General features: G+C 44.4%; 1 protein-coding gene across 10 annotated transcripts in view; it reads right to left on the bottom strand.

Annotated features, from left to right (window-relative positions):
• Osbpl9 (oxysterol binding protein like 9) overlaps window positions 1-15,891 on the bottom strand; it is a 142,837-nt gene that overhangs the window by 93,165 nt on the left and 33,781 nt on the right. For 4 of the 10 annotated variants that reach the window (XM_029476196.2, XM_021159244.2, XM_021159245.2 and 1 more), the window contains exon 3: window positions 3,883-3,961. In XM_029476196.2, the coding sequence (XP_029332056.2) occupies window positions 3,883-3,961 (79 nt within the window). Of the gene's footprint in view, window positions 1-1,190; window positions 1,253-3,882; window positions 3,962-4,040; window positions 4,304-15,891 lie in introns of those variants that run through there. The other 6 variants (XM_085839100.1, XM_085839099.1, XM_085839101.1 and 3 more) reach the window with 5 other exon arrangements.

Raw genomic sequence — 15,891 nt, 5'->3', positions numbered from 1 at the left:
TATGTGACAACGTTCAATCATAAACCAGGCCGAGAATACCACTACGACTAAATTCTCCTCCAACCAATCACCGATTCCCATTGATTTACTCCTACACCTGTCTAATCTGTTCCTCTTTGCTTTCCCTATTGCCATCACTTTGGTCAGTTCAGGATCCATCACCAGCCACAGCTATTTCACCACAGATAAACTGTCCATCCTCCTAGCCAAAAGCAATGCCTGCAGCTGTGTTGTAGGTTCCATTGGTTCAGGTCTCATCGGCTCTTGCCTTCTCCAGAACGCTGATCCAACTACCCCCCAAAACATACACACACCCCATGTCCCCACCCCTCACCCCTCTTCTAGCATTATCAGCTCTTCCTCTCCATGGAATCACTGCAGTCAACATAGAAACACACTATCATTGTTCCTTTGTCCTTACACATAATTAAAATCTCCCTGAACTCCCGAGGCCTGCAGGCCCCTCTTCTGCTCCTGCTATTTCTTCAGTAGATTGAAGCACTCAGCCCTGATTTATAGCTACTCTTCTCAAGGTTTCAAGACGCCCTCGTGAGTAACTCCATTATGGCATCATTTCTTAGTGCGTGCTTCCCTGGTCTGTCAGCAGCGTCTGACCTGCTGCAGATCCTTCTCCCCCTAGAAGCATTGTCTCCAGGCTCCGTTTGCTTTTTGTCTCCTTCGGTTGCAGTCTCTTTTGCTGATTCTGCCTCATCTTCAAGCCTCTAAAGTACATGTTCGAGGGCCCAAAGCTCAGTGTTTGGACTTTTTTCTTTCTACTGTTATCCCCAAATTCTCAAGGCCATAAACACTGTCTCTATGCCAATGAGTCCCTATATTTATTTTTCTAACTTGAAATTGTCCCTGAATGGCATATAGAAACTACAAGTTCAACATCTCCAATAAGTTCTCCTTTCCTTCAAACTGTAGAACAGTGGAACTGTCCACTTTAGTTAATGGCATCTCCATTTTTTTTTTAAACCCAATCAACCTCAACTTGCCTTTCTGTCATGTGCTGCAACTCAACGTTCAAAATGAACGCATCATTGAAGAGAAGATGACTTACCAGTGGAGACGTAAGAAAGCCATGCAATGATACGGGTGGACTATAAAACACTGCTCTGAGCTAAAAGGAACACAAGGACACATGTTATGACCCCATTTGTGTGGCGCTCCCTAGGGGGCATGCTCACCTCTACAGACAGAAAGCAGATCGGTGTCGCCTGGCCCAGGGCTTAGAAGGGGGGGGGGGGCGTCTGAAAAGGAAACAATCTTTTGGAGTGGCAGAAATGTTCCATATGTTGATTGTGGTGGCAGCTATATATAAATAGGCTGATAAAAAACTGAATTATATGAGACATATATTTTTAAATATTTTAATCTGAAGGTCTTTTGAAAATTTTTCACTTCTACTACTACTACTGCTACTACTACTACTACTGCCATTATCATTATTATCACCATGTGTTTCAGCGTACGTGAAACATGCATGCACATATGACAGAGGGAGTTCATGAACACCACAGCATGTGAGAGGGACCAGAGGACACCTCTCAGCCAGCCACCTTTAACGGGGTCCCAGGGATCAAAGTCATCACACTTTGCAGCATGAGCTCCACCCACTAAGCCATGGTCTCACCAGTCCCTCAGGCATGCATTTTACTTCATGTTAATTGTACGCTACTAAAGCTGATTAATCCGACCACTGTTTGCTCCCTTCCCACCCCCGATGGTGCAGTATGGACACTAGCACTCCCTTATTTCTTGTCTACAACGAGTTCCTAAATGGTTTCCTAGGTCTGTACCCCTCCACACCTTATTCTCAAGACAGTGGCCAGAGCTACCCCGTAAAATAGGAATCTCATCACGCCGCTCTCTGATCAAAATTTCCTAATAGGCTTTCATAGCAATAAAACTCCTTTTTATCTGTCTTTCTTTTTTATTTTTAATTTTTGGCAATAGGGTCTCACTCTGTAGCCCAGGCAGGGCTGTATGTAAACCCTGGGTTCTATCTCAGCACAGGAAAAAAGGTAAAACTCAGACATGTTATTATAATATGTATGAAGCTAAATTTGCTTCCAGTACTATAAAATGTAAGCTCTATCAAACACTGAATATGTTTTGTATTAAATTTGTAGATCTTCTAAGCAAGTATTTCTAAGTCTGAAGTAATTTTCCTAATCACCTAAATAAATGAGCAATTTAAGTTCTTCATATAAGTTCCTGCTGTGTGACACCCCACAAATGTTAGAGAACAAACAATCTAACATTCTGGAAACTTAAGAGTTCATTTTGAAAATTCCTATTTATTTTTATCACTTAAATAATGTCTTGTTTTATCAGCAAGCCACATAAATAGAAAACTGCTAAAGAGGTCAGTTCGACATAAATAATTTAAGGTAAGGAGCCTTTGCTCAGAGATCCAAGGCTGCCCTTCCACCAAGCAAACAAAGCTTCAGGAGCCCAGAGGGGCCTCCCCGGCAACTGCAGAGCCCTGCGCTGCAGCCCTGCATCCAGCAGCTCCTGCTAGAACTGCACTGAAGTATTCAACTCCATTCGAGTAAAGAGTCCCAGTTACCTGCTTTGGCTTATGAGCAGCACTGCATATTTAACCGGAAAATCAGAGCTGTCTTATAATACGATTAAAATGTTTTGTGAAGTTAAATGGATGGAAATTTCCAGGGGAGCACCATCATTTAAGAAATTCTAAACAAGTAATATTCTCAAACACAGTTAATATGTTAAGGATAAGCATGATGACACATGAGAAATGTCACTGCTGAGTACACTGGCCTGTCTTTGTTGTTCATAGGCAACATCTTTCCTTTCTATGTGACGATCTCTTAGACAAGACAATGAAGAAAACCAACTGTGATGTACTGTCCCAGTGTAGGATGACAGTGACCTAAGTGCCCTCACATAGCACATATGGCCACCAGCAGACCTCACAACTACAACATTTTTAAGCTGTAACTGTACTTGGTACTCATTCACCTTGATCTGTATCTGGCAACTGCAACAGTGATCACACGTACAGGTTCAGAGAAAGTACTAACATCTCCAAATAGTCTCATTTCTAAGTTTCCTGGATTGCTTTAAACCTAAAACAGACATTATTCTGGATAGAAAAGACAACAGAACACCAGTACCAAAACTAACAGGCACTCCTCACAGACGACAGGTCCTTAGGACCAGACCACTAAAATCAGCTTTCATCTGCTGGTTTAGAGCTTTCAAAGCAAGATGGAATGAGAGCAACCATACAGTACCTTACCCCTTCTACCGGTGAGCCATAGCATGCAATGCCGAAACATAGCAGTGGCAGATGGCATTGGAGTTATTAACTACAGAAAGGATAATGGCAGAGCAATGATGGCTGGCAGACAAGACACAGAAATGCAGATGGAATGAATGCAAACTTGGAGTCTTGAAGCAGAGCAAAACCTTTCAGGCAAAGGCTGCCTCTAGCTTCAGTTGAATTTACATTTTGAGCTTCACACGGACAAACACTGCAGCCTTCCCAATCAGTCCTTCAGACTCTTCATGCAGAGGCAGAACCACACTCCTCGATAAAGAACATCAGCAACCTTCTGTAAGCATAAGCCAGCAGCAGCAGCAGCAGCCCATTACTCTCGCTTCTCACTGATTTTTATCCTGTAAATTTTTAATCTCCAATCGCAGCCAGATCCACAGTCGCTTCAAATTAATGTGCATCCACTGCAGATACAAATCCCTGCCTAACCTGCAGTACCACTTCATCCAGAAGGTTCCTGTGCACTCGTTCATGCAGGGTCAGTTGCAAAACCATTCAAGTCACTCAGCAAGCAACCCACGAGAGAAGGGAGGCAGGTGGGACTGAGGAGAGAACCTATCTTTTCCGCTCACCCTGGAAGTGGAAGGTTTTCTGATCGACAGTGATTGTGAAGGTGCTGTCGTCCTCGTCGTCTATACCAATCACAGCTCCCTGCGAGACAAAGAGCAAAATCCCAATAAGGCAAACAATGACATCAGCAATATTCACCACTGCTACAGCCCTGGAATACCCGATGCGCTGAGGACGCTGGAAGCAGGCTAGACGAAGCAGAGAAATCCGAGAACCTTGTTTTGCTTGAAGAGGAAGAACTACAGGAGGAGGGCTGGCAGGGCACACTAGCAGTACTAGGCTCGGAGACTTTCCATGCCTTGCATAAGGGACAAGGATGCGGTGGGAGGGAGCAAACAGGCTGAATCTGTAATCTGTTTAACAGCCAGCCACCGAGCCCTTCTGAGCTTTAAATTGCTCCCTAAAACGGGTGTCAGAAACCTACACCGCCCCAGGTTGTTGTGCAGTGCAAAGACGGCAGGTGCTCTGCATCGGGTGCCTCTCTACCGCGCTTGTTAGTGCAGAAACACCAGCTGACATTTGCTCCAAAACACTGTCCAAGAGCCAGATGCTGCCTGGTCACTCGTGCTGCTGTGGGCGCCACAGTTTTCACACTGTTACTGTTTTCGCCTGTCTGCCTCCTCCCACTAAACTGCTGTGAGGTTTTGGGAGCTCGGGACAGTTTTCTCTTATTTAGACACAGGGCACTCAAGTTTTATGTAGTGCATGGTTTCTAATAGAAAACATGACTATCAAATTGCAGCAAGATGGCAGGGAGCTACACTGGTTAGCTGTTTTGGAAACTTTTGACTTATTTTTATATTCAAACACAGGAATTAATGGGGGGGGGGGCGGGAAGCTATACAAAATCAAAGTCTACTAGGCAACATTCTCAAGGAATCAATATCTTGCATATCCCCAAAGAGCTAGAGAACATGCCATAACACACCATAGGAACACATTACTCTCACACAGTCCATTATTAAAATACCTTAAAAGTTAAAGACAGAGGACTGGAGGAAAAAAAACAAAATCAAAACAAAATCCTTATCCCATGAAAGAAGTGGTGTGTAGGGTAACTACTTTTATCCTAAAACTACTATAGAGCCAAAGATTGATTTCTTCCCAGAGACCATACAGATAAACCTCACCTCCATCTAAGTTCCTACACCTGACTTACTTATCCTTCCACTTCAGAATGGATAAGAAATCTTGTCACCATTCTTAAATAAGGAAATGTCTACAGACTTAGTCTAGTCCCAACAGGAAGCTCACAGCTGGATCAGAACTGGCAGTCACTTGTGTGGCACAGACGACCCTCACGCCCACCAGAGCAGTCATTCTGGTTAACTTCACTTTGTGATTAGCTAGGCTAACCTCATGAAATTCTGATAAATCAAACATCCCCTGGGTCCAAACACTCAATAACCAAAGACAAGCATGTTGCTTGATGTAGCTTAGAGACATGTAACCGTGGCCCTTGCCTTTAAGGCCCTTCAGTTCCAGAACAGATAAAGAAAAGAGTGCAGCACACTACCAAGAGTGCTCTCTACCTGGAGGAACCTTGGAAACAGTATCAAAGAAGCTTGTCACTAAGGAAATAACCACACGGACAAACACACAGATGGAAAGAAGTCTAGCATTCCCTTGAGGGTAGGGTGGATAGGGACTAAATGCTAGTAAGTAGGGGCAGGGAGGCTGTTTTGGTTACAGTCTTGCCCAGAAGGACTCAAACTCCTGGGCTCAAGTAATTCTTGTGTCTCGGTCTCCCACTGGAATCACAGGCACATACCACTATGCCTGGCTGGCATTTATTTCTTCTTAGTGATGAAAACATTCTAAAATTGACCATCCTATTGTGCTGGTTGCACTAGCCTATGAATATACCAAAGCATTAACCACACAGTTAAATCAATATACTGTACAGTATGTGAATTTTCTTCTCTTTTAATACAGGTTCTCATATAGCTCAGGTTGACCTAATTCTAAGTAGCCAAAGATGACGCTGAATTCCTGATCTTCGTGCCTCCAGCTCGAGTAATGAGATAAATTATATGCATCATCATTCCCAGTTTCATACGATGCTGGGGATGCAGGCAGGGCTTCACACAAGCTAGACAAGTCCTCTACTCAACTACATTCCCAGGCCCAGTACGGAAATTGTAACTCAACCAAGCTGTACTGCATTAACCTACTTCTGAGGGGTTCTTGGTTTCTTTAGGGTTATCCCTAATAACTGGAGTTTCAGACAGCTGTGAGCTGCCATGTGGGTGCTGGGAATTGAACCCGGGTCCTCTGGAAGAGTAGCCAGTGCTCTTATCCACTGAGCCATCTCTCCAGCCCTCTTCTGTGTTTCTTTTTTTTTTTTAAAGATTTATTTATTTATTATATGTAAGTACACTGTAGCTGTCTTCAGACACTCCGGAAGAGGGCGCCAGATCTCGTTACGGATGGTTGTGAGCCACCATGTGGTTGCTGGGATTTGAACTCTGGACCTTCGGAAGAGCAGTCGGGTGCTCTTACCCACTGAGCCATCTCACCAGCCCCTCTTCTGTGTTTCTTAATCCAAGTTTGTCCATCATCTAATCACCCAAGACAGGTATCACAAGGGCTACCCAGATGCCCCTCATCCCCTCACTGTGCTCCACACTTGCTCATTTGGAACGATCACCTTTGCTTCTTTCTCCTTTGGTGCTGGGGATTGGAGCCAGGGCCTCACACCTGCTAGGCAAACTTCCATGGAGCTGTCTCCTGCCCAGAGCTGGTATCCTAAGTTCACCATCTCCACACCTCCTGGCATAATGGAAGCCTCCACCAATTTCTTGCTTCACTAAATGCAATCTGTCTTCAGTCCAGTCACCTTCAAAACCAGTCTTTCTTGTTGCCAGAGTAGTAGTTTCTAAAGCACAGACTCTAAGAGACAGACTTTTAAAAACTTCTTTGGCTCTCCATAAACTAATAAAGTCAACATTACTTTTTTTTTTTTTTTTTTTTTTGAGACAGGGTTTCTCTGTGTAGCCCTGGCTGTCCTGGAACTCACTCTGTAGACCAGGCTGGCCTTGAACTCAGAGATTTGCCTGCCTCTGCCTCCCAAGTGCTGGGATTAAAGGCGTGTGCCACCACTGCCCGGCTATTCAAGACTGCTCAAATTTGGTTCCGCTAACCTCCTCCTGTTGCACTCCTACCATACACTCTCTACAGAGAGACCCTATATGTACTCAACTCCTCCCCTACAGAGAGACCCTGTATGCATCACCCCCTTCCCTACAGAGAGACTATATATACTCACCCCTCCCCTACAGAGAGACCCTATATTTATCACCCCCTCCCCTACAGAGACTATATGTACTCACCTCTCCCCTACAGAGACCCTATATGTATCACCCCCTCTCCTACAGAGAGACTGTATGTACTCACCCCTCCTCTACAGAGAGACCCTATATGTACTCAGTCTCAATGCTTCTTCCACACACCAAAACAAAACAAAACAGCAAGCAGTCTCACATTTTCAAATCATTTTTCCAACCCAGGACTCCATCACTTCCTAAACAAACCCCACCCCCAACTCATCTCCCTCTAGCTCCCGTCCTGTCCCCGAGAGCAGCACCCCTCTCCATCCCTGCATCCATGTCTCCCACCTCACTGCACCCCATGGCCACTCTTCAGTCGTCTTTGGACAGAACTCCAGCAGCATGTACAGCTGTCACCTACTCCTCCTTACCGGTCTTTGTGCCTCAGCTGCTCTTCAGAGAGGTCTCCCCCCAAGAACTTTTGCTGATCTAATATGGAAGAAAGCATTCCTTTGTGGTCCACTCCACTTCCCTGTAGGCTTTGGAACCTAGCTAGCAGTCTCCTGCTCCAGGCAGAATCTGCCACTATGGGAGTGTCCTTCAATATACACAAGGACATGCCTCCAACACTCCAACCTCTCCATTTTTTTTTTGTTAAAAAAAAAAAATCTTAATTTTCCATGAAAATATCCTAGCTGTACATTGTTCAATACTGTAGCCGTTCAGTTTTATGTGACCACTTACATTTAATTATTAAAATTAAGCAAAATTTAGAAATAACTGGAGCCAAAAGTATAGCTCTTTGGCAAAGCAATGCTTAACACCAATAAGACCCTGCGTCCGGTCTCCAACGCCAGAAAAAAAAAAAACTACAGTGGTAATTCATAGGTTCTGTAGGCCGGGAGAGCTGGTGGGTATGCAAATGGATGGCACAGATACAGACCTTTAGTCACTGAGGAAGTTAGAAGCATCGTGGCAGAGGACAATGCTGTCTGGCCACTGAGAAGAAAAGCAGCTACTGCTATCAATGAACATGTGCAATGAGTGGGGCATTGAGCTGAGCACTTTACACTCACTCACTTGGAAAACACTACTTTGAAATGGAATATGCAGGAATCCTGTGTACAAGGTCAGTGAAGAGCAACTCTTCCTAATGTTTTACCCACCTCTATCCTAAAGGAATTTATGTAGAAGCTGCAGCAGGGGAGGGCAGTTACCCATACACCTTGACCAAAGGACAGTCCTCTACCAGACAAGGTCATCAAGGGCTCAGCTTGGGGAGGGATGCAGTAAAGGAGGAAAGGAGCAGACAGGCCAATCAACCAGGGCTTCCCCAGGGTGGCAGATGTTGTAGCCAGACAAGATGGATGACAGATGTTGCAAGCAGATCGCCATTCTACACAGTGAGATAAACACTGTTCTTCAACATTATTAAGTCCTTCTGTCTTGAGTTTTATACAAATGGACTCAAGAATCTTAATCTGCTTTCACACAAAATGTTTGTAAACTAACCTACGTTGCAGGTAGCAGTTTGTTGAGGGTTTTTGTTTGTTTTTACAGTTATGCTTCTATTTGGCTATTCAAAACATCAATTTCACTGTGGATATTTATACTGCCAGTTTACACCAGGATAATGTTGGTTTGGACACTGTTGATCTTTTCTTATGCTTAGTAGACTCAAACCTTGGGGTGGAGTTACTAGATCAGAGGTATGAGCCTGGTGGTCTGCAGACTGTCGAGGGTTCTAAGAGCAGCTGTGCTGGCCTCACTCCCACTTCACGAGAACATCTAAAATCACGCAGCAGTGACCACTGAAAATCTGACAGGGGTTTTAGTTTCCATTTCTCTGGTAACTGATGGGGTATCTTTTAATGTTTATTGCTATTTGCATATCCTCTGTGCAATGACAACACACAGTGTTGTTGATACATCAGTGATGTTGATACGCAAGAAACAAACCATCTTTTTCTATTCTCAGTTTTCTTTCTATTGTCTACAGTATCTGTCCCCTGCCCTTTACATCTTCTGTCTTCTGAGGAACAGTTCTTAACTTTAATTCCTTCCCTACAATGTCTTCAGTTTATACTTTATAGTTGTACTTCCTGTGTGTCCTTCAAGAAGTGTTTCTCAGTCCTAAGACCAAGGAAATATTTTTCCTGCACTGTTTTCTGGAAGCCTCTAGAAGCTTTTACATTTCAGTATTAGGGAAAATAGGTCCTCTTACTTTTCTTGGCCTTTTTATGTTCTAAATCACACCTCCACCATAGTCAAGCTGGCCATGTACAGGAGGGTAGGGGAAAGCATGGAACTTATCTTCTGAGGTCTACGGAACTGTCTGAGAAAACCTGAATCAGGGGTGGTATTCTAGACCCTTACAAGTGTTAGGTGGACTCAGCAAGTTCCATGCATGAGCGAGTGCACTCACACTGATTGACAGCTTCACTACAACAATGCTCATGGTTTTCTGGGCAAAGGTTTTCACCCATCTTACTCCATTCCCTATCACCTTTTCTCTCCTCTTCACCAGCCCCAGCTGCTTGTGCACATGTGCAAGTCTCTTCAACAACAGCCAGGACTCTCTTCGAGTCTGCATCCACTCCAGCAATTAGACTTTCTCTAATTCCTTTCCCGGCAGGATTCTGTGATCATCCAAACCTCTGACCTGTAACTCATCTCAGCCTTCCATTCCTTGAGTATAAGAAGCACATCGCCAGCTCTTCTTCATCTCACAGAAGGTGACTTTATGACCTGTTCGCCCACAACAATCCTGAATTATTCCTGTTGTTCTGGTACAATAACGAAGGACTTCTACTTTCACTGTCACGACTGGCCAGGTTTCAGAGATGGCCACACTGCACCACAGCCGAGCCCCAAGGCGCTAACTTCCCTCAGTGACTTCTGTACCTGAACTGCTTGAGGGCTACCGGTTGTTGCAAGACCCTTCCCACATCCACACATCCCCAGTTGTTCTCTCTGCTACCCTTCCTCTCCCCTTCTGGGTTTGCTCTGATATTGGGGTGGGGGCGGGGGGGCATTCTGGAGCAAAGCTTCTCTTGGCAACTCATATAGAAAATAATATCAAGAAAACTGTTTTTTTGGTTTTTTTTTTTTTGTTTTTTTTGTTTTTTTCCGAGACAGGGTTTCTCTTTATAGCTCTGGCTGTCCTGGAGCTCACTTTGTAGACCAGGCTGGCCTCAAACTCAGAAATCCGCGAGTGCTGGGATTAAAGGCGTGCGCCACCACGCCCAGCGAAAACTGTTGTTCTAACCCACCAAAATATCAACCTTTTATTGTGATGCTTTTAAGGCTCATGACCCCAACATATTTATCTTCTATGGCCTCTTTTTCTCTGAGGTTTTCTTTTTTGTTATGTCTTGGGTTTTGTTTTCTTTTGTTTTTTCAAGACGGTTTATCTGTGTAGCCCTGTCTGTCCTGGAACTCACTTTATAGATTGGCTGGCCTCGAACTCAGAGATCCGCCTGCTTCTGCCTCCTGAGTGCTAGGATTAAAGGCGTGCACCACTGCTGGCCTTCTCTGAGGCGTGCTCATCAGTGCATACTTCTTCAGGCTGCAGACAGTAGCTACAGCTTCAGAGTCTTCTCCAAGTGGATGGATTTCTTGGTTTTCTTTTTCTCTTTTTTCTATACACACAGAAAGACTTTAAACATGAATAATGATGCAAAAACCTAAGATAGAATCAGTTTTGCTTTAATGATTTGGGAGAAAAAAAGCAAAACAAAACAAAACAAGATACAAGGTGTTGTTTTATGTGTTTTGTTTGCAGAGAGAGAGAGAGAGAGAGAGAGAGAGAGAGAGAGAGAGGAGTAGGTTGGTAAACTGATTCCAAAGGCCATAAAGGAATGATGACCACTCCAGAGCATAAATTGCTCACCCACCTCCTAAAAGGAACATGGTTGCTGCTAAGCACACACAACACAGGTATTCCCACTTTACACTAAGCACACAATGTCCCTGGCTACAGAAACAACAGTGGAACTTAACTGTGCACTCATATATACAAGTCCTTTAAACATGCCCACCTATTATTACAAATATAGTTCTTTTAACTCTTTTCCTAGTTGACTACAGGAATTATTAAAGAATGTTACTAGCTTTTGCACATTGTTCTCATATCCAATTTGCTGTTGTTTTTGAGACAGGGTCTTACTATATATATGTGCATATATATATATATATGTGTGTGTGTGTATGTGTGTGTGTGTATATATACATATATACATACATATATACATATATACATATATACATATATATACATATATACATATATACACACACACACATACACACACTCATACACATACATACACACATATACAGACACACAAATGATTTGATCTGGAACTCCCTTAGAAGACCAGACTGTCCTCAAATTCAGAGATGCACTTGGCTCTGCCTCCTGAGATGTATTTATATTTACATCTATGTGTGCATCTGTGCGTGTATGCTATATATGAAAAGGTGCCCACAGATGCCAGCAGAAGGTATTAAATACCCTGGAGCTGGATTATAGGCAGTTATGGGTCACCTGAAATGGTTGCTGGAATTGATCTCCAATCCTCAGAAAGAACAGTATATACTCTTAACCACTGATCTATCTCTCCAGTAACCTCAATATCCAAAATTTTTGTTCAAGGCTAGTTATAAAGTTTATGCAATGTTTTCACATTATTTTATTTGTTGGCACATATGTGTCATGGCACACATGCAGAGGTCAGAGGACAACTTGTGGGAGTTGGCAAGTGAATTCAGGTCATCTGATTGGGCAGCGAACATTGTTACCCACTGAGCCATCCCTCCAATGCTTCTGTAGGTTCTCGTGGATTGTACGCACATAATCATGCTATGTGCAAATAGGATTAACTTTAATTCTCCTACTGTCCAGCGCCTATCCTATCTTTTTTCTTTGTTCCTTGCTCTTATATGACCACGTGCCGGGACCACTTGTGTAGTTTACAGAAACATACGCAAACACAAATTTTTTGACCAAGCCATTTATCTCTTGCTTCTTCTTCATTTGATATTCTAGGACCTGCAGGGTTTAACACTGAAGCAGCAGCAAATGCAGGCACCTCTCTTGCTGCTGATTTAATGAGGACGTGAGGTTTAGGAGACTGCCTAGGAGTTAAAGTGTGCACTGTGAGATCTTTTGCCAAGACCAGAGTTTGGATCCCCTGAACTCACATGAACGCTCTTCTGCCTAGAAAGCCAGCATCTGAAGGCAGAGACAGGAGCCCTGGAGCAAACTGGCTAGCATGGCAAGCTGAGAGTTCACCTGAACAGGCCTGCCTTATTAATAACATAGAAAGCGCTGCACACGGGAGAACATGTATGCAAATCACATACACATACAAAAAAGAAAGAACTCGCACACTGCTTCACTATTAAGTACATAAGACTTATAATCCATCTCTCTGTGGATTCCTAAGCCTCTCAGAATGTCAGAGTCCAAGATTCGTCTGCACCAATAGTGCTTATTATAGGCAGGCCTGGCAGCCCAAGCCTATGATCTCAGCTACTCGAGAGGCTGAGGCAGAGAACCACACGGTTCAAGGCCAGCGCAGGCATCAGTAAACCCTGGTCTGTAAAAACTAAAGGGAGCTGGAAATGCCCCTCAGTGGTGTGGGAACGCCCCTCAGTGGTGTGGGAACGCCCCTCAGTGGTGTGGGAACGCCCCTCAGTGGTGTGGGAACGCCCCTCAGTGGTGTGGGAACGCCCCTCAGTGGTGTGGGAACGCCCCTCAGTGGTGTGGGAACGCCCCTCAGTGGTGTGGGAACGCCCCTCAGTGGTGTGGGAACGCCCCTCAGTGGTGTGGGAACGCCCCTCAGTGGTGTGGGAACGCCCCTCAGTGGTGTGGGAACGCCCCTCAGTGGTGTGGGAACGCCCCTCAGTGGTGTGGAAACGCCCCTCAGTGGTGTGGGAACGCCCCTCAGTGGTGTGGGAACGCCCCTCAGTGGTGTGGGAACGCCCCTCAGTGGTGTGGGAACGCCCCTCAGTGGTGTGGGAACGCCCCTCAGTGGTGAATTGCTGGTTTGGGATCTCTAAAGCAGTAGGTTCAATCTCTACCACTTTTCAAATACATTAACAAATTTGATGCTGACAATTCTGTGAGTGAACAGTATGATACCCCATCTGGTCTAGCTTTTCTTCTTCTTCTTTTTAAGAGCTCAGGAATGAATGGAAAGTGTTGGCTCATTTCATAGGGCTAGTGAAAGGCAGAATTCATTCTTAACCTTCATTCCACAGACACCATGTTGTGATCACTACCTCTCACTCTCTCTAATGCTTTTACTTATCCATTTTGCAGATATTTCCTAAAAATGTTAATATTGTGCTTTCAGATGAAACATGGGGCTGGGCAGTGGTGGCACACACCTTTAATCCCAGCACTTAGGAGGAATAGGCAGGCAGATCTCTGTGAGTTCAAGGCCATCCTGGTTCACAGGGAAAGAGAGTTTCGGGAAAGCCAGGGTTACACAGAGAAACCCTATCTCCAAAGGCCAAAACCTAAAAATAAAACCATGGGGATGAAATGGAAGATCAGATCCAAGCAGCAACCATCACTACTTCTTCAGGGCAAGTGCGCCATCTAGTGGCACATAATTTGGTGACAGATTCACCATGAATGTGTGACCTTGATACATTACTAAGTCAATTCAGTGCCTGGAGATGGGGCTTGGAAGTGGTGCTTTCTGAGCATTACCAAGCACGGAACTCATCCCTAACTCCAGAAAAAAAAAAAAAATGATAATCCTGACACCTTAAAAGGTCAAGAAACTAGATCTGCGAAGCGTCTCAGGCAGTAACATGTGGGCTCCTGAAATCCGTCTACAGTGATCCCAACTTGTCTGCATAACATAATCAACCAGAGGGTCTGTTCAAAACTAAAGATCCTAGGATCTTTCTCTAAAATAAGGTTGTGTAGAAGGGGGCTCCTGGCAATCGACAACTGCCCAGATGTTTCTCACACAGGAAGCCCAAAGGACAATCTTTCTCTTCCCCCTCCCCACTCTTCTTTTCTGTGGCAGGATCTTGTGCAGGCTAGATCTATATGTCAACTTGACATACACAATAGTTATCTGAGAAGAGGAAACCTTGGAGAAAATGCCTTCACAAGATCTGGCTGTAGGGCATATTCTTAACTAGTGATTGATGGGAGAGAGTCCTGCCCATTGTGGGTGGTGCCACCACCCCTAGCTGGTGCTCCTGGGTTCTTTAAGAAAGCAGGCTGAGCAAGCCATGGGTAGCAAGCCAGTAAGCAGCACCCTTCCATTCTCTTGTGCATCAGCTCCTGCCTCCAGGTTCCTGCCCTGACTTCCTTCAATGATGAACAGCAATGTGGAAGTATAAGCCAAATAAACCCTTTCCTCCCCAACTTGCTTTTTGATCATGGTATTTCATCAAAGCAATACAAACCCTAAACTTCAAGTCACAGGAGATGACCTTGAACTTGTGTTCAACCTGCCTCTGTCTCCTTAGTGCTGGCATTAGAGGAATTCACCAGCCACATCTGGTTTTACACAGCTCTGAGGATCCAACCCTTGTGCATGCTAGGAAGCATGTGCACTACCAAGTGAACTGCATCCCAGCCTTATCATAAATACACTTTGCATTACCCTTCATGATGCACCAAGTGTCCAATGCTCACAGAATTCTGCTAGAAAGGCATTAGGATCCCGACTTCAAGAAAACTCAACCCCAAGCGTACAGATTCCCTCAGTCACTCACTCAGAGGGTAAAATGAGACTTAAATGCAGGTTTCTGTAGGTCCTTCTCTGACCCGTTAGGCAGCAGGCAGGATTCTTAGAATGACACTTGTTCTTGGACAATCTCTTCTCCTGGGACTATCGATGCAAACGGGATGTGATGAGAGCATGTCAGTGCCTTGGTTAATAAAAGCAGAAAGATTACCTAACCTAACCTAACCTAACTGCATGAGCCTTTTTCTTTCTTTCTTTTTAATTAGATGTTTTCTTCATTTACATTTCAAATGCTATCCCCTTTCCTAATTTCCTCTCCAAAAATCCCCTATACCCCCCCTCCCCAACCCACACATTCCCGCTTTCTGGCTCTGGCATTCCCCTGTATTGGGAAATAGAATCTTTGCAAGACCAAGGGCCTCTGCTCCCATTGATGACTGACTAGGCCATCCTCTGCTATATATGCAGCTGGAGCCACGAGCTCTGGTTAGTTCATATTGTTGCTCTGCATGAGCCTTTATCAAACTGTATTTTTTGCAGCTGTGAGCAGAATGGGAATCAGGGATTCACAACAGTACAGAACAATGTGTATTTTGTTGGCTCCTAGAAGTAGGAGACCTGGCAGTTAGGCACAGCCCCAAAAGCAGAATAAGGGTGACAAGTGGCAGTAACAAAGAGACTTCAGATGTTTTAACTACAAGCAACTAAATATGATTAACAGCCTGAAAAGGATTCTTTCTTAGAGCTTCCAGATAAAACCCACCCCAGTCTTGACTTCACCCTTGTAGCTCTTGCAGAAAATCCAACTAAGATGTCTACCTGTAGAATTGTGGAAAATTCAATGTGTGTTTTTAGATATGACAAAACATATCGGGCTGGTGAGATGGCTCAGTGGATAAGAGCACTGACTGCTCTTCTGAAGGTCATGAATTCAAATCCCAGAAACCACATGGTGGCTCACAACCATCTGTAATGAGATCCGAGCACCCTCTTCTGGTACGTCGAAAGTCAGCTACAGTGT

This window comes from Mus caroli, unplaced genomic scaffold, assembly GCF_978045245.1.
Source record: "Mus caroli unplaced genomic scaffold, Mus_caroli_1 scaffold_6, whole genome shotgun sequence".
NCBI lineage: Eukaryota > Metazoa > Chordata > Mammalia > Rodentia > Muridae > Mus > Mus caroli.
This window is presented reverse-complemented; position numbering and strand designations above follow the sequence as displayed.